This window comes from Myripristis murdjan, chromosome 14, assembly GCF_902150065.1.
Source record: "Myripristis murdjan chromosome 14, fMyrMur1.1, whole genome shotgun sequence".
Lineage (NCBI taxonomy): Eukaryota > Metazoa > Chordata > Actinopteri > Holocentriformes > Holocentridae > Myripristis > Myripristis murdjan.
This window is the reverse complement of record NC_043993.1, coordinates 14,942,831-14,966,301: the sequence shown is the minus strand read 5'-3', so window position 1 is coordinate 14,966,301 and position 23,471 is coordinate 14,942,831. Positions and strand designations below refer to the sequence as shown.

At 41.0% G+C, this 23,471-nt stretch overlaps 1 protein-coding gene across 1 annotated transcript in view; it reads right to left on the bottom strand.

Moving 5' to 3' along the window:
* mtnr1bb (melatonin receptor 1Bb) overlaps positions 1-18,879 on the bottom strand; it is a 39,636-nt gene extending 20,757 nt beyond the window's left edge. The window contains exon 1 of the mRNA XM_030068839.1: positions 18,672-18,879. Within this exon, the coding sequence (XP_029924699.1) occupies positions 18,672-18,879 (208 nt within the window). The remainder of the gene's footprint in view (positions 1-18,671) is intronic.
* Positions 18,880-23,471: the final 4,592 nt, after the last annotated feature.

Genomic DNA, 23,471 nt, shown 5'->3' with positions numbered 1-23,471 from the left:
CTACTCCCACACTTTGGAATACAAAATGTCCTGAAGACTTCACACTTTTATTACCTTTGCCTTTTATGTACAAAACTTTGACAAAATAATAATGTCTAGGATAACAAAGAATGTGAACTGTTTGTTGACTAATAAGGACACAAAAGCAAAATCTGATGCTGGCTAGAACAATTAATATATCACTCCAACTGTGGTGTACATCATGTAGCAGACAGTCAAAAGTGTTTTTTTGTTGTTGTTGTTGTTGTTTGTTTTGTTTGTTTGTTTGTTTGTTTTGTTTTGTTTTGTTTTGTTTTGTTTTTCTGTCAAGATTATGACCAACATCATTTAATGATGTTAAACTCTGGGACTTTTGAACTCACTTTGACTCCAAGAATGACAGCAATTAGAGCCGCTGCTACTCTTCAGCTCCCAATAAATGACCGCCTATTGCTGCCTTGTGCAATATCTACATTTAATCGCAACACCATTGCCAGACTGGGACTTCGCATTTCTTGAAATAAACAGGATATTCGTATGAATAAATGGGACTCCTTCAAATGGAACACACAAAATGAATTGCGGCTCCTTTTAATAGCCTGTAAGTTCTCAGGCAGGGAGTCTGTTACAATGCAGGCAGTCCTTTACAACAAAAATTACTTAAGGACAGAATTGTGGGAGAATACAAGCTCAATTACTGTTAGACTCTTATATCAACAACAATGGGACCTGCTCATTTATTTCACTGGAGCACAAACTCACTACTAACAATGCTTTAGTGTAATTTACCAAACTGAAGTACTTTTTCCACCTTGCTTATCTGTGAAATCAAGCTGGTTCCACTTTGTGCAGTGCTAGATATACAGGTGACAGTGTGTGGTACCTATCAAACAACCATGGCCGCCACCTGCCTTGTCTTGACTCTGGAAATGAGTCGATCCCAACACTTGACACTGAAAGATTCAAGTAACCGACTCTTTTAGGGTCAACTCCCCATCACTACTAATATTTAAAAACTGAGTAGTATGATGCACATCCAGATATGGCTCCTTGATCTGTGTGTGGGTGCCACTGCCTCATGTCATTAATCCAACAATCCATGCAAAAATCCACACAAATTGGTCTCCACATTTGTCTATAGTTTGTAATTTCTTTTTTTCCTACATTTCTTCCTAGGCATTCTAATCATGTCACAGCTTAAGAGCCATTAATGCACTTTGCACAGAAATTCGGTTTTTTTTTTCCCCCCAAAAGAGCGTGCACAGATCTAATTAAACTCAGTATTTTGCTCTTCAGTTTGGGTTTCTACACTTTTATCTGCAGCCACAACTTTTATCTACATGTCTGTTAGGTCAGCTAAATAGGCGGCTGCTGTTCTTCCATCCTGCCAAGCCATCACTCTCTCTGTGTGTTTGCCTTCTGTTTGTCTTGTTTACAGAGCCGACTTTTTTTGCTTGAATGCAGGTTCACACACACACACACACACACACACACACACACACACACCGTCAACACCTCCCTCCCTGATTTCTGTATTCTAATTTTCTCATCCCTGACTGCCCTTTCCTGATTTCTCATGTCTCCTCTATTTCACCTCTCTCTTTTTCATTCTGCCTCTCCTCCATCTCTCCCAGCAAATCCCTTGCTTCTTCCACCTCTTCACCCACTGTTGCCTGAGGGTTTTGAGAAACGGTTACATAATGCACTTCAAATTATCACAATGCATGTATTATGGATATGGGGATATATAGCAAGCGTAAGGGGATTTGGTAAGGAATAAAGGAATAAAATTACTGATCACTTGCTTTGCAGATGAAATGGGTCAATGTAACATGCTCTTGGTTATTAAGATTAAGGAAAATTGCTCTGTCAGTGGCTCTGTGCCTGTGCATATGTGCAAACCTGCACTGCTGAATTATTCCCATCTTACCACTAAGGCACTGATAACAACTGGGTGATTCTGATGACACATGGCAGTAGTTCTTAGATTGTCTCGGCTGTGCTTGTTCCCTTTATGAATGCTCATCACTCTTCTACTTTCATAGCCAGGGAATTTAGTCTTTTCCTGCTCTTATCTAAACATTCTGTCTTTTATGGCTTGTCATTTTTCCATTTTTTAAACTTTCCAAAAGGTTGTCTCTGGCTCTCTCTCTCTGGTCCTGCTCCTTCTTCGTCTATGTCGTCCGATCTCTGCCTCTCCCCTTTTATCCGGCTGTCTGTCTTCAGTGGAATTACAGAGCTACTACTCATACTTCACCTCACGGATACGGGACAGTGTCTGGGCACAGCTCAGTCTAGAGTAGAGTCCCAGTGCACTTAAAATTGCGAAAATAAATAAATAAATAAATAAACTTCCCCAGCAGTCATGTCCAACCTTCACTTCTGCCTAAATACTTACTGAGTAAGACAAAAAACAGAAAAACCAGATGATGAAAGAATTATACGGCCAAGCCTCAACACACACAGAAAATTCCCCAACGCCCCATAGACACTCTCTCCCCATGCATTATAGATCAGTGGCAACTCAGCTCCCCTATGGATTCTACAAGGAACTACATGATGGAACTAGACTAAGTGGCTAATATTTGTCACAATGGGATGTATAATGGGATGTCAAATGCAATTTTCATGCGTGATTCAAAATGATTCAATATCAAGTAAATGGATTAATTCAAATCAAACTCGCAACAGAGCCCCTGTGTCTAATCTCTTCCCCTTTTCTTTTTGAGCTACAGCTTAACGCTCCTCTATTTCCATTTCGCCTGCTCTGTGATCTCTCTCTCGCTCTCTCTCCCTTCCTCCATCTACTCTGTTATACACATAAAAAGGTTCCAGAAGGGTTCTTGGTTAGCCGGTATGAGTCTGCCTACAGCTGTCTGGCTTGGAGAACCTTTAATACTGTACATCAGAAAGCTGAGAGAGAGGGCGGATTACTCTTTTCATTTATTTATTTATTTATTATGAAAGAAAATTTGATTGACCTGACAACCTGTTCAGTGGAATGATCTTCTGTTTTGAATGTAATGAATAAAAACTGTTTGAAGTTGTATAGTCTCAGAAGAAGCAAAACCCTGCAGGAGGATGTGTTCTTTTAAAAATGTAGGCCAATAATAATAATAATAATTATAATAATAAATCTATTTCTAATTGAGAGTTCACAAAGAGCTTTAGTGAAATGCAAACACATTGCTCCATTTATCAGTTTAGTTTTTTGCAATGACATTTTCACAATCATTGTCAAAAGGCTGGAGTCTACTATGCATGGGGCAGAAGCAGTGATGTAGTCTGCGTGATACACAGGTATACGCCGTATACCCACTAGAAAAGGTCCCAAATTTCCGTATAACCACTTAAAAATGTGCAAAGATACGTATCAGCATGTTTTTTTTGACATAACGTTCACTTTCCCGTTCATAAAGTCGCCTTCTCTTTGTTACAAAGCGGGCTCTTTTTGACCATAGGGGCTTCCGTCAGGCGTGATGTTTCGGGGGACACTATAGCTGGAGCTGACATAAACGTTTCAGAGAGGGAGCCCGTGTGTGTGTGTGTGTGTGTGTGTGTGTGTGTTTGTGTGTGCATGCGTGTGTGTGTGTGTGTGCGTGCATGCGTGCACACACGCACGCACCACTGGGCTACACCACTAGACTACACCACTGGGCAGAAGGCAGGGAGACAGTCTGGACAGGTCACCAGTGCATCACATGGCTGATACACATAAAACCACCATTACTCAAGAGTAGGGCTCTATTTTAACAATCTAAGCTCATGGTCAGAGGAACAAAAGTCCACTTTTGCTATTTTAACAGCAGAAAGAAACGGTTGTTGCACCAGGTGCATCGTTCAGTTGCGTTATACTTAGTCTCTTAATTAATCATGGGTCTGTTTTGGGTGTAACATTCAATAAACCAATCAGAGTGCCATCTCCCATTCCCTTTAAAAGCAGCGTGTGCTTGCACCTTGGCGGATTGCTATTATAACGATGGATTTGCCAGGTAAGAAGGAACACTTCTCTGCAGAGGAAATGGATCTGCTCCTGCACAAAGTAAAAGCACACAAGCAGATCATCTATGGAAACAGCAGGATTCCATCAAATTAAGCGAATTACTATCTTGATAATGTGTTGCTTGCGTTACACTTGGATCGCGCTTGGTACTGGGTGTAAGACTGGGTGTAACTTCACCTGAGCTGCATGTTGGACTGTGGAGGGAAACCCACAGAAACACAGGACCCTCTTGCTGTGAGGGGACAGAGTTAACCACTGAGCCACAGCAGCTCCAGTCATTATACTCATAAAATGATAACATGTAAAACAAAGACAGAACAAAACCACAAAAAGATCAGATAACACTGACACATAACACTATGGGCCCTATCTTGTGCCACCCGCTATCCGCTGCCACTACCCGCTACCCGCAAATTGCGGATTTAGGAGCTTCCGCTATCCCTAAACGGTATCTTGCGCCACCCGCTACCCGCTATCTGTTATGCCGACTCCGTCATTTGCGCCTGGAGGTGTGTCCGTGGGCGTGTTTCATGCGCTATCCCTAAAGTTGCTATCTTGTGCACACACTTAAGGGATAGCGGATAGCGGGTGGTCAGGACCACCCGCTATCCGCTATCCCTAAAGTTTGGGCTGTTAGGTCAGCGCGCCCAGGCAGCTTCAATGCGCGCCCCGACGGAGCCTCGCCACGCACACGGTCGGACTGATACCAGGACGCCGCCGGAATGGACCGAGTATATTACTCATATAGACTGTTTAGAGGAAAGACTGTTTTAATTGGACACTTACGCCAGCACGTTTTATTGCTTTATCATAAGCCAGCAGCTGTGCTATATTTTTATTTTTAATATTTTATTTGCCCAATCTACCTTGTCAATAAATTAGTTTACACATAGTTCCACCTCTGCCTCTTGTGTGTGTGTGGTGTGACCCGGGGATTTTACTCAATCAGTACAACCTTGTGACACGTCCACTTGGACATATGTGGCTCCACCTCCCGAATTAACTCGTCTATAATACAATATATAATATGTATATAAAGCCAACTTGCTTTAGCCTCAGTAGAAGCCCTGAGAAAATCTACCTCCCTCTCTCCATCGCGGGTTTAGGATTTAGGATTTAGGATAGCACAGCCTGCCCTTAAAGGCAATGGCACCTGGCACACTGATTGGTTTAACTGGCGTAACGCCCAAAACACGCCTATGCATAATATAGCGGGTAGCGCAGGTGTTTTGCGGATAGCGGGAAGTGCACAAGATAGCAACTTTTACGGGGGAACGCCTCTTCCTAAATCCTAAATCCGCAAATAGCGGGTTTAGGGAGTCTGGCGCAAGATAGGGCCCTATGTGTCAGTGTTATCAGTGTGCCAGTGTGCTGTACAGTACTGTGCGGGCGCTCATGCACGAGCACATGCACAGTCATGCACGCAGCGCGCGAACGTGGATACAACATAAATCCTCCTGCTTCTGCAAAATTGTTTAATGCACGCAGCGCGACTAACTGCGAATCGCGGCATTGCACAATCAATAATCAACTGATAATAATAATCAACCAGATCCGTAAGACCTGACCGGGTGGCCACACACTCCGTGCGGTGCTGGCCGGCACCAAGCAGGCAAGGCTCCAGGCTCCCCCAAAATTTCACAATGTTTCCAGCCAGGGGAGCTCATGTCACTACTAGGGGAGCTGAGCTCCCCTTTGCTCCCCCTTATTTCGCACACTGGGCCTCTGCATTATGTACAAGCTACATGATATTACAAGACGCTACTGAGAGTTATAGTAGTCTATCAGTCTACAGACCATAAGTGTTCTGTCATGTGCCATTGAAGGCCAGGAGTAAGTTTTCATTTCAACCAAACACTACACAAGCTGACTTCAGTGATTACTTATCCTCCCTCTGGCTGAAGTGCTAATTAGTGAAACAGATGGTGTAGTAATGGTTGAAATTAACAAAAAAAATCCACTCTCAGATAATACTTAACTATATTTGTGCCTTCATCTTCATTATCTTTAAATTTTTAATTTTTGCTCAGTATTTTTCCCAGAACTTTGTCTTTGTGAGGTAGAAAACAGAGCTGAATGATATGGGGAAAAAAAGAAAAACATATTGCGATTAATTTTACAAATGTTCATTTTGATAGTTATTAAGTTGATGATGGTGTGATTTTTGCTGGGTTCTGTACCAGACAAACATGTTGTCTTACATCTGGAGAATACAATTTGTAGGCCAGGGCATCTCTGTATCACCATAATACTTTATTTAAAACAATGTTGTGTCAGCCAGTTTACTTGCAGCTCCTGCAATTTGGATATTGCAGTTGGCCATATTGTGATTTTGATAATATTTTGATTCATTGTTCAGCCCCAGAAGAAAGTCTCTGAAAGAGCATTTACACCATCATGAGATACTAAAACTTGGTAACACTAGACAACAGAGAGCCTGTGATCTCTGGCCTTTTGTCTTGACAAGTTTTTTGTTGAATCTGGCTGGACTTCTGAAGTTTGAAACACTTTTTGCACTTTTTTGACATATCCTGCTGACAAACAAGCAAACAAATAACAAACAGACAAACTGAATTGGGCAAAACATAACCAACCTGTTAGCAGAGGTGGCTATTGCATCACACTCATATTGGTACTTATGTGTTGCCTTGCTGCAGAGGTTTGGCTCTGTTTTGCACCATACCCAACAATGCACCTTAGCTGCTCCAAAATGACTGTTAAGCATGGGCTTTTGTGCCCCCCGCTCACATTGACAATGTGTGAATTTCTTTACAAATACCAATATAGACTTAGCAGCAGGTTGGCACCGCATTCAGAGAGGCTCAATCCCTGCACCAGCCAATGTATGCACCAGCTGCCACGTGTCCTGTCAAAGTGTCTTTGGGCGAGAAACTGAAATCCCCACCTGCTTACTCATTGGAAGTCACTCTGGATTAGAAATGTCAGCTCAATGCCTAAAATGTAAACACAGAGAGTGTAGACTGTGGAATCGTCTAATAAACTGAACCAGTTGAAGATTTCCCTTGGGTACACAATTTCTATGTCCTGCCTTTTCATTTGTTTCTTTAAACATGCAGACACACACACACACACACACATACACACACACATAGCCAGCTACAAGGACAATGAGGTCCATACGTTTGTAACTATGTCGCATTCAAAACTAAAATCAGAGCTATATAACAGTATGAATAATTGTTTAAGTGCTGCTGTTGTATGGAGGTGCCTGAACGTGCTGATGAGGCTCCTTTCACCTAGAACTCCCAACATCCCCCACCCCCCATCTGGGTTCTGTGGTCAAGTGAGCTGGCATTATGTGAGATGGCACTGTGGGGAAAAAAAACAAAAACAAAAAACATTTCCGTTAACTGAAATAAAAATGAAAATGAGACTTAATTAAAAAAAGATACCTGAAACTGTATTGTTTGTTTACAAAAGCAAATAAAATAAACTAAAATTGTGTGTGTGTGTGTGTGTGTGTATCTTGTTTTCATCCCTGTCAGTTTGTTTTATACCATTTTTTTTAAATGATTTAATGTTTTGTTGAGTATTATTACACAACACTTTTTCTGAACTTTTCGAGTCTTGCCCCTGACACCCCATACTACAAAAAACACAAAGGGCTCTATCTTTCACACTGCGCTACCCATTGCTACTACCCACTACTCGTGAATTATGCATTTAGCAGCTGCTACTATCCCTAAACAGTATCTTGCGCCCACACTACCCGCTATACATTATGTCGACTCCTTTATTTGCACCTGGAGGTGTGCCCGTGGGCGTGTTTATGCGCTTTCCCTACAATTGCTATCTTGACCACACATGTTAGGGAAAGCGGATAGCGGGTCCTCAAAACCACCCACTATCCCATTTGGGCTTTTACAAGAGCGCGCCCATGCGGCTTCAATGCGCATCCACTTGGACACATGTGGACGTGCACACGCGGCTCCACCTCCCAAATTAACTCGCCTATAAAAAGCCACCTTGCTTTAGCCTCAGTTGAACCCCTGAGAAAATGGCAGAGATAGTACTAAATCGCGACCTTCCTCTCTCCATCATGGGCTTTGGTTCGAGGATTTGGTATAGCGCAGCCTGCCTTAAAGGCAATGGCACCTGGCACACTGATTGGTTTAACTGGCGTAACACCCAAAACACGCCTATGCATAATATAATGGGTAGTGCAAGTGTTTTACGGATAAAGGCAGGTGTGCAAGATAGCAACTTTTGTGGGGGGAATACCTCTTACGCAATGCTAAATCCCCAAATAACGGGTTTAGGGACTCAATATAGGGCCCTAAAACTGACACTGAAACTCATGAAAACTAAACTAAAACTTATCATTTTCAAAAATGACAAACTAAAACAAACTAGCAAACCTACTTTAAAAGCTAATTACTGATAAGATAAATAAGAACAAAAACTGATGAAAAATACAAAAATATAATCAGAAATCAGAAAGCCATTGTGATTGTATGGAAATAAAATGCAAGTTGTAGTGGCACTCAAGTGATGCATTTCTGACATAAAACATAAAAGACATTAAAAACAAAAACAAAAAAAAAACCAATAAAATAAAATAAACACAAGACACAGGGCATTTACTAAGATTCACTAAAACTGTGGGGCAATAAATAAATAATAAATAAGTACTGCAAGTCTGTCGATCATATTTTAAAGTGCAGCAAAGTCCTTATTGGATGGCAGCATAGCAGCAGTAAACATTATATGAGCTTTTGTTGGTTATGAGGACATTATTTTATATTTGCTGCATCATAAAAACATCATAGGTGTGCACGTAGATCCAATACATTTCTCTGTTGGACATTTTTTTCCCTATTAAATTCTTCACCATGGCATTCTGTGTCTGCACACACTTGATTTAGAGAAATTTTACTGTACCATTTTTGAAATAACAAGTTATCTTCAGTTAGCAACATGATGAGTGAAACATGCAACAAGCTCCACTTCATCTGGTAACAATGTAAACCTCCTAGACAGGAATTGTGAATCTTACAGTATACCTGCAAGTACATATATAACACGTCTCACTGTATATGTAACTGTAAATAATGGGATTATATGTCCTAGACTGCCAAATGTTTGTAGGTGTGATTTTGGTATGACTTTGCTGATTTTGTTTTTGGTCTTCTTCAAAGGGCAATTTGACAGTGTAGAAACTGTCACCGTCACACAAATGCCTCCCACCCCTCCCACTCCCAGATTCCTGGCTACAGACATGTAAACACACGCACGCACGCACGCACGCACACACGCACGCACACACACACGCACACACACACACACACCCACACACACACACACACACACACACACACACACACACACACACACACACACACACACACACACACACTATGCAACAAACTTGTACTTTTCCTCTTCTTCCTGTGTTTTATCTCTGTGTTGCATTAGTGCGTTAATCTTTTTTTTTTCTTTTTCATGTTTTATCACTGGCTAAACAGGAAAGCTAAACTAAAGCTAAACCTACCAGACAATGCTGATATGGTATTGTTTTTACATGCAGCCTATTAATCCATCAAATAGACTAATTTACTCTTGGTTTAAAGGAAACGCTCTCATAAACACATCAGCTACAGCACAGTACCATACTGTAGCTCAACTGGTCCTAATCAACTGGTCCTAATCACAGCTTCCAGTTCAAATATAAATGACTATGGTAATGTTATATGAATAATATTTCAGTCATGGAAGCCTAAATAACAGCCTAACATCTCATAATGAAGGAATGTAGTGTGTGATTTGTGTCACAATAAATAAGGGAAATGTGAGTTTATTGCCTATTCATTTTCCCCAGTGTTGGAAGTACTACGTCACTTTTTTTGAGCAGTCGAGTACTTACAATTTATTTTATTCATTTACTTTTCCACTCAGCAGTCCACAAACAAGGGCTCCATTGTTCAAGCATCCTTGTCTGCTTCACGCAGAAGCATCGCATTACACTATCCAGACTATATTTTCTGCAGTAAAGCACTGTGTTTTGTTGTAGAAATCATTATAAAACACGCTGGTCCTGGCCCAAATCACAAAAGAGTAAATAATGAACAATAATTATAATAAATAATAAAATGAGAATTGCGCAATATCAGAAGTTACAAGGTTTGCAAATTGGAGGCAAAACAGATGTCTCCGGGGCTTTCAAATGCCACCGTGTTCTCAAAGCAAATCGATTCTGTTTATCGTTTCCATTTTCTTTCATAAACACCTCTCTGTGTCAAAATTAATTAGCATAATTTACATTTTCCTACAGGCCAAATAATCCATGAAAATGCCTCCATGGACTTTGTTCATTTGAAAAGTAGACAACCCACTGAATTTCCGTGTTTGAAGTGAAACTTACACAGTATGTAGAAAGCAGCACAGTGATAAAATGTTACTTGCACAAAAAATCCCCACTCACTTTTAGGGCGTCCCAGCAAATGTTTCCACCCACTGAAGCCTTCCACTTGGCATTAGCATTAAACTGACTTGGTTGACGACCAGAGCAACAGCTAAAATGAAAAATATATCAGATTCCTGGAGCTCAGCTATAGGAGCTATATCAACACAGAATATTATTTACAATTATTTCACACCCAGATCTTCTATGCCATCATTTATTACCACCTGTTTACGGTTCTGGCAGATAAACAAAAAGGTTAACAAGGATTTTAGGAGACAGTGTCACAGGCCAGTTTTTGTCATAATCACACATTCTTCGTTATAACCTTTGACCTTTATGTAGCTTTTTTTGGTCAAGAATTCACAGAATTTGACTGTCGTGTACTTCACATTTAGGAATGCACATTAAAAGTCACTAAATGGAGAGATGAATATAAAGTTTCTTGGACATCTTGGAATCCTCTGAAGAGCTTAAAAAAGAGCTGCTTTTATTTTTATTCATTTGCAAGTTGTTGTTTTTTTAATCAATGACATCTATTTACATTGGGGGTGTATTGTTTATGATTAATGTATGATTTATTTGTGTTTTTAGCTCATTACAGTAGCATAAAAATGTGCAATGTAGGCACTTTAAGGTCATTAAAAAAGTGTCTGATCTTTTATGTTTTTCCCCATCCCAAAGTATATTAAACCACAGTGGTTTGGTAGACAGTTTCATAAATAATGATTATTGGAGGTAATGAGAATTTGGTGACCATTTCATGCTCCATTAGCAACACCGCCACATATTTCACACTGGTGGGAGCAAATGAGGGCCATATTTTGTAAAATATGCACTGGAGGGGGAAAAAATAAAGTCTCAAGCCACATTTTCTGAGGTATGTTTTGCCAACAAATAAGGCAGACACTAATTGCCCGATTCCTGAACAAACCTGATGTCCTTTGCGCCTGTGTCTATGGATTAGGCACAACAAGGACAGGCTTTGAGCACAATAATAAAACAATTAGAAAATGTTTCTATCAAGGTCAGCTGACATATTCAACAATGCCATATTTATGAGCCACTTGTTGTAGCTTGAACTTAGCTAGAGGACTAATTAATCAAGATGGAATAACAAAGAAAAGGCAAAGCCTCCAGATATGTAAATGCCAACTCGTTCACAGTCGAACAAAGCAGCAGTCCTGCGGTAACTGTAGCTCTCAGAGGACTGCAAGTGCAAGGCAAGTCTTTTGGCGGAGGGTGGGCGTCAAGGACAAGGGAAAGCACCCACCTGAGTTTTAGGAGGGCCTTCAAACACCAACAAAAACACAGCCTCAGCCTGTCCTTTGTTTTTGAAATTTTGCTGAGTAGGTACGCCATGAGCTGTTTGCTTTGTACCTTCACTACCACTGAGCAAACAATGCTAATATTTACTAATCATATTATGCTTGAGGGAAGCAGAAATATTATACCCTGCGCTTTAAGTAATTACATTTTAGCCCACCTTCCTTGCATTCTTCCCTAGTGCAGCCTCATGATGTACTTTGCAATATTTTTAAATATCGAAGAGCTAAGGTAAACAAATGTAGCTTCTTCATTAAAACCCATCATTACACAGCCCTTTGTTAATCCTGCTAAGTTGCTTTAAAAAATATAATGTGTTCATTAGACACCAAAAAAATAACATCCCTTGAAGCATGTAAATCTTGCAGTTAAGCTAGAACAAATTTATATTTAAAAATTAAAACAAATGTCTGCTGGAGGCAGTATTTCCATTACCTCATCTTACACAATTTGAACCCCAGTGTGCTATTTAAGGTTCTAGATCACACTAGTTTAATTGACTACCTCAAGCACTGGGTGGGTATCAGGCTACATTTACACATACACGGGTATTTTTAAAAATGGAGGCATCTCCCTTTGTTTGTGCAAAACGCAAATTGCGAACTCACCTCTGAAAACGATTCTTTCTAAAAAACCCCGGCCAAAGTGGAGATTTAGGAAAACTTGCATGTAAACTGAGAAAAACGGAGAAATACAGAATTTCAGGCAGCCGACATCACATTGTGCGCCAAAAGTGCGCGCAATGTTTACATTTGGCTATGGTGATCATAGACATGATATACGTATATTATGTCTATGATGGTGGTGATCATGGATGCATTCACAGTAGCAGTTGCATTTCTGTTGGTGCAAACACTTTCCATATGTTTGCATTTGAAAATACAGCTGCTTTTTTATATCGAGAAGCAGAGATGAATAAGGGCTCAGAGGTCAGCAATTTTGCAAATTCTCCTTCCTCCAACACAAAGAGCCAGTCACCGCCAGCATCGCCGGTTTTGGGTCCGACTTGGGCGGACTGCTGTCTGGTGTGGCTTCTAATTGGCTTGCATGGCTTTCTCCTTCTTCCTACACCACCGCCCATGGGCTTGGGCTTCTTAGTTATGATGGTACTCGACGGCGTATTTATGCGGGTTGATGTAAACGTAAACTTTTTTGAAAACGATGCCGTGTGCACAATGTTATTTTGGAAAGCAGAGGGAGGGAAATATTCGTTTCTCAAAATACCCGACTACATGTAAACATAGCCTCATACAGAGCACCAAACTAACTCAGCTCCTACCATCACAATTGAATCATCTGTGTCACAGCAGGCAATTCCACGTCATCTACAGCAGCTGTCACATATGAGGTTGTGTGGGGAACAATTTTAAATACCATCCTATACTTCCAGTATGCTCTTCTATATGATACGGAATACTTTATTAATCCCCCAGGGGAGGAACTCAGTGCCACCATACATATGGGACAGACAACATGTAGGACAATAAGAAAAAGGCAAACACATCTCAAGGCAGTACAAAATATGGGGAGTACACAGAATCATAATAAATAGTGTAAAATGTTAGTTTATCAGTGTTGAGGCCGAGGCATTACTGTAATCACATTACATGTGTAATGTAATGCATCACTGTTCCTAAATTCAGTCATCACTTTTGACAGCCTGGGAATGACGTTGGTATTGCAGCATGCCCCTGGACAGCAGATCCTCCCCCTGGCACAAAACCCCATGGATCCGTGTCGCTCTCAGAGACGGAGGACGTTTGCTGCTCCACAGTATCAGTCAACGTGCCAGCGTGTGTAAGTGATAGGAGAGCAAGCCCCCCTGATGGGTGATATAAGCTCCCATTGTCGTATTGTCTGTTCCCATCAGAACATGATGCCCACTAAGAAACAGAAGAAAGCGCTTCAGGGTGAGAAACACCGCTAAGAGCTGCAGATAATTTATGTGACACCGCTGGAGACTCCTGCTCCAGAGACATCTCACTGACCATCCCTCATATTTCTCGCTTTGCGTCTTGCAACCACACACACACACACACACACACACGCGCGCGCGCGCGCGCGCACACACAGTCAAAAGCCACTACCACAGTTCTAACTGGTGACACATGTGACCACACTTCTTACTAGTCACTTCTAAAGCTGAGTTTTATTATTATCTTACAATGTTGAAGCACAATGTTTAACCTTTCATGACTCAGTAAGACCTGACATCCTACTTCTGCTTGGACAGTTTGATGTGCCATTTTTCAGCCACCCACATTTTCTGTAACTTTTTTTCATTCCCCCCCTGGCGAACACAACATTGTTTTCAGTGACTTGTCACTTCATACTTCACCTCTTGTTCACATCTAGCCTGTCCATCAAGCTGTGTGGAAGAGGGTCACTCTGTTATTGAACTATGCCTGTTTCACAATGATTGAACAAACTCCAACCTCTACTACTGAATTTCCCATAGAAATACAAAAAAAAAAAAAAAAAAAGGAAATGCTGAACTGAGCAAAGTTTGTTATTTTATATTACTTAGTGTTAGGCAAGAATGCAGATACGGAATGTTTTGAGTGTTATTTCTTTTTTGTGTAGAGGGGGAGAGCTCTTGAGAAAAGTAGCTTGAGAGGGACTGGGGGAAAGAGAGAGAGAGAGACGGAGAGTGAGAGAGAGGGAGACACACACACACACACACACACACACAGAGAGAGAGAGAGAGAGAGAGAGAGATGATGTAAATAAAGTCTCTTTGAAGAGACTCTCTGTAATGTGTGATCCTGTCTAACGCTCTTTGAAGGTTTGCAACACCTAAGCTCCTTCAAAGACAAATGTCAGGGGACAAAAACCTCTGCTCCACACAAGTGTACATAGCATTCATTCACTCACTCACACACACACACACACACACACACACACACACACACACACACACACACACACACACACACACACACACCATTCAGATGGGGAGGCACAAGCTCTGTGTTTGTATGAATAAAAGCTCCTTAAAGACAAATATCAGGGGACAAGACACACTATTCCACAGAATCTCCCATTACACACACACACAGACACACAGACACACACACAGACACACACACACACACACACACACACACACTTGCACAGCTGATGCTGTACTTAGCTGTAATTTATACACTCAACAGAGAGAGAGAGAGGGTGAGAGAGAGTGTGCACATAAACACTTGCGTGTGTGCGTGCACATGTGCATATGTGTATCTATGACGCACTGCCATGAGCAAGTAAAAATGTGTGTCCATGTGCCAGAATGTGTGTGTGTGCATGAGCTCGCTGATATACAATAGCCCATGAATACACAGAAAGCAGTTTCAAATTAAAGGTTGCGGTCTTTGAAGAGAAAGATGAGAAAAAAAGACTGAGAGAGCAGAAAGGTAATGCATGCAATCCCTCTGCAACCCCAGCTGTGTGCTTTACAGGAACAATTCACATGATAGTTTTGATTTGTGTGAAATATAAAGGTCTTCAGAGCACCATAATATACCATTAATACTTTGCGAATATTACATCACTGTTGCAGGTAAGAAAGAATGATGCACAGATGATCATCACATACCAACTTAGAGGCAGGATCTGACTAACCTGACCTAATAATGCCATCCAAAACCCAATGGTGTGTTTGCGGAGTTATGGACTGATGCACACCTCTGGCAGCTGAAGTGGGTAACCACATGCTATCCTCAGCTTCTGGTTTGATTGTTTATATTTGTCTGTTATGTTTGTGCATTGAAAATATTAGAAAAAATACACTACCCTATTTCTTGTATGTCTAATTTCACCATTTCAATTCTAGTTAATTCTCCACCTTTTGATGTTTACTCAAAGTATTTTAATCTGCTGCATCTTGCCCCACTCCTCTTTCTATTTCTCTCCCCTTGTATGTTTCTGCTCTGTTGACTCCCTTCGTCAGCAGTGGCGTCACTGCTGCTCACAGCTTCGACAATGTGCGTCTTGAACCTGTCCACCCGCGATTCTGGGTGGCGAAGCTTTGCCGCATGTAGAGGCGGATTATTGTTAATGGAAAATCACAACGATCTGTGAACAATCGATGAATGTGGGATCAGCTTGGTTTCTGAACTGCTGAGTTCACTGTTTGACTTGAGAAGGATCAGTCTTAATGCAGAAAAGCACTATTTTTGAACACCATGCATGTTTTGATCATGGCCTCTATTGAGGAAAAGGCAACAGGAAGATATGAATGAGAAAAAGAAATTAGACAACACTGAAGAACATAACTTAGACTATGACTGGAAATTATAACCATTCAGGTGTCATGTATTTGGAGACTGCTAGCTAGTCTCTAAATACATGACACATTGTAGACAGGGAATGGAACATAAAATTTGATGTACCATAGTTACCTATTGCTGTGTAACCATCCAGGTGCCAGTGCTGCTGATGCTTCAGTGATTGGGGCTTTAACATTACCCACAACTGATTATCGGTGCAATTCAAACTGCTGAATGGCGGTTCCAAACGAAAAGAGTTTGCCCTCCCACTAGACTTTTGTTGATCAGATTGAAGCTGACATTAAAAAAATGTTTTGAGAAAGCCTAAACACAGGTGCAATATCAGTGTAGTGCAGATGTAGTGTGAATGAATGCAGGTCTGCTCGGTGTTGAGATCATGTGTACCGGGTGTGCTCCTGGAATGCAGGAGCCCTGTGGAGGTGTCATGGGCCTAATTCAGCAAGACATCTGCAATGGGAAATGTCAACTTGATAAGCGTTTCCTCTGACATCCAAGCTATAGGTGTTCCCCAAATAGAACAAGTAATGCTTATATCAGGTCCGGTATACAGACAAATGTCTTGTGCCAAGTAAACCAAAGCAATGACAATGACAATAAAGGTATGATCACATAAGATATATATGGAAATGGAGAACGGTGAAGTTGTTTAACTGGCGCTCCTGTTATCACTCATCGGCTGACCAACCAATTCCATTTCACTAAAACATTAAGTGTGCCTTATGAACTCTTGAAGCCAGTGGAATTTGTGTGGGACCAATTCTGTGGATGAAACCATCAAGGTCAACCATCAGTTTGCATTAAGCTTTATGAAATCCGGACTGAGATTAATTACTCAGGTATACACCCAAATGAAATGCTACTGGACATGTTGAATTACAAAATCAGTTACGACTCCTTATTAGTTCTTCAACTTTACATCAGCAATAAATAAATAACTTTGACCCAAGGCCACAGAATTCTAGGCATAAGTTGAATTTCTGTATATCTGAACATCGATAAATAAATCATCCATGCAAGTATGCATGGTTTTGGGTGTCTTATTTTCTGTGTAGCCTAGACAATGTGTAAGATAATGCTGTATTAAAAAGCTCCAGGGGTCTCTGTGCATACCTGACTGAAAAGTAGGTCTATACTCAAATAAAAGAAAAGATGCATATTAATACCATAATACCAAACGCAAATGCATAGGCCAAGAAAGGTTCACAATGTGCTGAAATGAGAGAATGAATTTGGTATGGGTTAATCCTCCCATCAGTGAATAGGTCCTTTGTTACAACACACCGACTGAGAAATCAACTGCAGATGTCTTGTACCAGTTGTAACAGCACAAATTAGCTCAAAATAGGCAGTCTGTACTGGAGTTGTTAGACACAATTCAACAAAATCCACCTCAGCAACTCAATTACTCTCATATTCACTCTTAAAAGTTTTCTCAAAGCAAGTGAAAAATCAGGTATAATTTTAAGATAATTACACTTGTTTCTAATGCCTTTCTACTTGTTCTAGGGCTTTACAGAGAAAAGTGGTAATATCTTGAAAAAAAAAAAAAAAAAAAAAAAAAAAAAAAAAAAACATAATCATGCAGATCAGTCCCTATAGCATCCAAAATGGTGCACAATTCAATTTGAAACAAGTTAATTTGCACTGGAAGCATGTGGGATTACCACCTGTTTTTTTTTTCTCTCTGTGAAAACACCTAAGCGATCATTGGGGGGAAAAAACTCTGCTTTCCAATCTGTAGCCTATTATAATTCAGTACTGATGCATGAGACTAACCCAGTAATTTCATACATTACTATCTGCACAGATTCATCCACACCATTGGGCTATCAGCTTTTCAAATGAGCATCCCTGCTGTTATTAATCAACCTTTAAACAGCAAATGTGATTCAGGCGAAGTTTTTTCACATCTCCAATAAATTCCATTAAAGTTTACCTACTGTTAGGGTAGATATTTCCCGAAATCGAGTTGAATCATAGAACAAGAGAGAAACGGTGGTGGGAAGCAGACGGACCCCATGCTGTTAGCTTTAATAATTCGGGACGTAAACCCAACGGTGGACTAATCTGAAATAGGGAGGAGCTAATTGAGAGGCAGGGTGCCATTCTGATTAACAACAACAAAAAAAAAAGTCATGTAAACTGGAAAGTGACAAGTTAAATCTCAGTGAACGACCAACGCTGTGTTCTTCAGACATGAAACCTTGTCTGCATTTATAAGTGAATAAGAGCTGTGGTGTGGGCTAAATGCCTAAAACTCAGCAATGTACAAATATGATCTGAAACCCTGTTGTGTTTCAGTGATGCGCCCAGAGAGACCCTTCAAGGGCCATCAGTCATGTAAGTCAAAGGGTGACGTGCGCGCAGGCAGTCAGGCATGTAGTGGAGAGTTAACCTATAACTCAGCTCATCTTCCATTTTTATTTTCATTGCAGAATAGAATCCACACGCCTCTTTACGCTGGGATAATTTTTAAATGTAGGGCAAAAATCTAATAGGACAAGGAGATAATGAGCCTTTCTGAAAATGTCAGTGATAATTTATTCATAGCTGGCGCCCGTCAGACACAAACTGGAGGTTCACACACCTTTATTTGTTTACCATTACATCACTGGATGGGATGGGATGAGATGGGATGGAGGAGTCTGTGGCTTAGAGATCTTACCCGAGTTCCTCAGCTTGCGGTTCCTGAACACCGAGATGATCACCAGCAGATTCCCCAGCACGTCCACCACCGTGGTGAAGATCAGCACGCTGGCCAGGACTGCTATGACCCAGGCGGGGCGGGCGTTCCCCTCCGTGGCCAGCGTGCGCTCCAGCTGCCCCAGTCGCGGCTCTGTCCGGTTCTTTAGGAGCGTGAATGTGTCCGGCATCACTGGCCCAAACACCAACACCACCTTAAGTCCCAACAGTGCCTCAAGTCCCGCATGAACCGTCGGTACTGGTGTGCCCTAATTGAAACATGGAGCGCACCCAGGTGCCTCCACTATTTCCACAAGAGCGCACGCACTGTCAGCTGCTTATGACGCCAATACAGTTAATTGATACTGAGTGGTTCACCTGTAACCTACATAAAGTTACATGGACTCATAGTCTTCCTCATAGCACACAAGTCATCCATGTGCCATTAAAAGCCAGGGCACATGGCGGTGCCACACCTTGTCCCCGGTAAAGAAATAACAATTACTAACCTCCGTGTTTTATAGAATATGTGATGACAAAGAGTCCCGACAACTCATGTCTTGTGGCAAGTCTTCGTCCTCTCCGAGTGTCCTTGTTTTGTGGGGTGACATCTCTGAAATCCCATCTGTCTGCATTCGCCCGCGTTGGCGAAACGACGGCTATTCCTCTCCAAGGATGTCAGAGCGTTTAAATTTTCCGGGAATCATTCCGGTTTTATTTATCATCCTCCGAACATCTTGTCTTCTTCCTCCGTCCGTGTTACCATTGCCATGCGCTAACCTTCAACGCAACCATGTGAGGGTACGACGCACCGAGCGGCGAGGCGACACTCCAAATATCACAGAGAAGCGAGAGGCGCCCAGTCACACAGCGAGAGACATCCAGGGAGTGTGGACAGAGACAAACATTGTTCCACACACCGCCTTTCACTTACCACTTCTCTTCTGTCTCTCCTTTCCCCACTCTCCTCTCCTCAGCTCTGTCTGTCTCACTTTCTCGCTCCGTCTCGTGTTACCTTGCTGAGGTAGGCTTGCAAACACGAATTTCGTTAATTTTCCTTTTTCAATTCCCAGCGTGACTTCAGGAGTCTTTCTTTGATCTCACCTCAATGCTCGGAGGAGCTCCAACTGTACATACGGCTATGGATTTGGTTGCATATGAATAGGTGCAAATAAGGGTCTTTAATATTTTGAGGTTGATAAATGATCTTCTTCGCAAATAATTTAACAGCCTGCAGTTGTACATTACATTTTGTGTGCATGTAGCCTACCTGAATGTAAACTTGAAAACAAACAAACTTCAAGTTTGTGGATATGTAATAAAGTTTTGTAGCTGCAGAAATATTTTGTGCATGTGTGTGAAAATTTTATGCACAGAGATATAATTTGCACACATAGGCTAAAATGTTTTTGCAGTTGTAAAAATATTTTTTGTATATGTAAATAACTTTGAGCAAAAACATTTTCAGTGAGGTTTTACAAACTCTGAGAGATGGCCTCACAAATTCCGTCCCTTTTATGTGCAACCCTGAAATTACAAGCTACAAAATACACGCTCAAATTTTGACCCTGTGTTTACACCTGAGCTGAGGAGCCAATAAGATAAGATAAGATAAGATATTCCTTTATTAGTCCCACAGTGGGGAAATTTCACAATCAGCACGCTGCCCACTGACTATGAGCACAGAAATCCAGTTTTACCATCCAATCAGAGGAAATAAAACTGTCCAGTCAGGGCAAGTGGAGGTTAGTTTCCTATGCACTAGATGTGGCTGGCTGGAATTTACATCACTCTCCTAAATCCACAGATATCATTTATCATTTTAATTCAGCTAATTTTATATAGGAGCTTTATATATTTTGTTAGATTAATTAATAATACCAAACAGCAAGTTTTCAAAGTTGTTTAGGATGAATTAAGATTGAGTAATTTAAAAATCAGTATGTTATGTACAGTAGGGGCTAAAAAAGAAATTGACATTATTTGTGAGAGAAGAACAGTTCATTACATGCAACTGGGACATGATGCACATCACAACATCAAAAGGCTGTTATGTTATCTTCCTTGATATGCTGTTATGACTGTGTGATCAAGGACCTCTCATGGCTGCAGTGATGCGAAACCTGAAAAATGAGCACAGGAGAAGGGGAGATATGCAGGCAGAGCCTCCGTGTTTCCCTTCTACCAGTAGGCAAAAATAAAACTGAGGTAATGGCTTTCATAGTTTTCACTGACTTTGGGTGGGTTAGGTGCTGTGTTGCTAGTGAACATGGGATGAGGGGCACCCACCGTGTGTGTGTGTGTGTATGTCTGTTGGGGGGCAGCGAGAGAGAGAGGGAGTTTGCGTGCATACACATGCATGTGTGTGTATCTCAGCAGCCTCCCTTTGATCAATAAGGTAACTGCATTCACATGAAATCTGGCAATGCGCCAACCCTGCAGCTTCCCTCAGGGTTGTGCGGAGGTATGGGCGTGTTTATTTGTGATCTAGAACGCAACCACCATGAAACAATCAGGAAATGATGTTTTATTTCTCTGATTCACAGCTTTGTTCTCACTACTGCCGCTCCCTCTCTTCATTCACTCTCCAGCTTGTTCCATCATTGCTGCTCACTGTCCTCTCTCTCTCATCTGAAGCCAGAGTTCACCTGACTGTGATGCTGTGACTGATCTGTAGTTTTCCGGAGCATTAGTGAAGGTTGCTAAACCATGACCCGTGTGGTCTCACAGCAAACCTTTTCTTTTTGGAAAGTGCAAGTTTGTATTTGACGTGGTTGCATTGGCTGCACATCCACAGGGTGACAGGCAAAACGTTATTAGGTAGATTTTATATCTTGATCGCAACATATTAAAAGCTTTTTTTTTTTTTTTTTTTTTTTTCCATATTTCCTGTTCAATCGACTTGGACACTGCACAAATACTATCCATCTGCAGTTGGAGTTGCAGTTTTTTTGCAGTTATGACTGTTTGATCAGTGACCTCTTACTAATGCGGTGATTGAAAACCTTTCAAAAAACTATTTCATACCAAAATTGAGAGCTAACTCTTCAGCTGTTTTTAGTTTTTCACCTGTCTGAGCACCCTAGAAGAGGAGATACTCCTGGTGGACATCTGCACTCCACTGTGTGCACTCTTCTAGTCAGCAATTAAATTTCTGTCTGAGAAATTAACCAGCTGTCACTTCTAATCTAGAGTATTTTTTTTTTCTTTTAGAGGTGAAATATTTAATGTATTTAAAGACTGAGTTAGTGTAGGTGTAGCACTTCTTTAACACTATTTGTATAGTTTCTGTTTCTCATACATAGCTTGTATCTAGGTATTTATACCATTTTTGCACCTGTTGCTGAACTCATAGGAGTTAATCTTAATATTCCAGAGAATTGTGATAAATTAATGAATAATGATTCAGATTTGTCCAAATCCATAGCTATAATAATAAAAAAAGGAAACAAAAAAGCAAACAAACAAAACTTGTGGATCTCTCCATCAACATCCATAGCACAGTAAAGACTGCAGTATCCAGTGGTTGCATTGTCTGCACAGAAGGCCCCCATCTCACGTGGCAGTCTCCCCAGAGGCCTGGACAAAGTTTTTAGTTTTTTGTCTTTGCAATTTAGGCACCTAGAGACGTGGGGATGTCTGTACATGGTTCTGAAAAAAGCCCTGGTTGTGCTCCTACAAATGGCTCAATGGGGTGGGCTTCAAGGTGCTTCAAGATAGCACTTTTGTTTGCATATGACTGTGAACAATAACAGCAGTGGAAATGCCTTCTCTTCCCATCACAACAATGACTGCAACTGTATTTTGCATGGTTTAAAAAGGAATAAAGGGGAAAAAAAAGTTCTTTGAGTATCTTCACCTAGAATCTATAACAGATTACTGATGTGTGGATACACATACACTCACCTCTGTGCTCACTTGACTTCAGTTTATGACTAGCCAGGAGGGTCAGTGTTTGGTGGTACTGTACAGGCTTGTAAACATCAGAGGGGCATAGAAATAAATCTGGCTGGTCGTGAGGCTCTTTTCCCTCTCTGACAGATTGAGAGAAAAGTCTTCTGTGCTAACTCTCACCGCTTGAAGACATTTGGAAGCAAAGGACTCTGAAAATGGGGCTATGCATACATTTCCTCACAAACTTAGCACTTTAATCTCAGAGAATCATCCTCTCTTTATTGTATGATGTCATGTCTATTTTTGTTCATTCTGTGATTCAATACATATTGCTGTACTGGACAGACCAAATACAAAGATCAACTGATAGGGCAGCCATAGAGAAAAGATCATACCAAACAGTTTGACCAGGAGGGGAGTCACTGAAATAACTCTATAGTTCCTGAATTCCAAAGAGCTGAAATAAATAAACAAATTAAAAATTAAATTTGATCAATTCAAATTTGTATGACCCTCCTCTGGACTCAAATATAAAACAGCGTACCCATCCTTGGACTAAAATTTAAAAAAGCATGACCTCCCCTGTTTTTCTCCAGTGTACGCTTACCATTAGGTTTGAAAGGTCCTTTATTTTTTTAATGCATGTACAATCATAAAGTATAACTTGATAAACACATGTATTCACTATAGTTCACTAAAAGAGTATTGCAGATTTGATAAGCACACTTGTTTATTGTACGTTTGAAGCCTCATTTGTAATGTAACACAATTGAGATCAGGATGGACCAGGAAGCTAGCATTTATCCTAAAAATGGATACACATATTTGACAGTAAGTGTCAGTAAGTGTCAGTAAGTGCAAGTGACATAAATTCCAACTAAACACATCA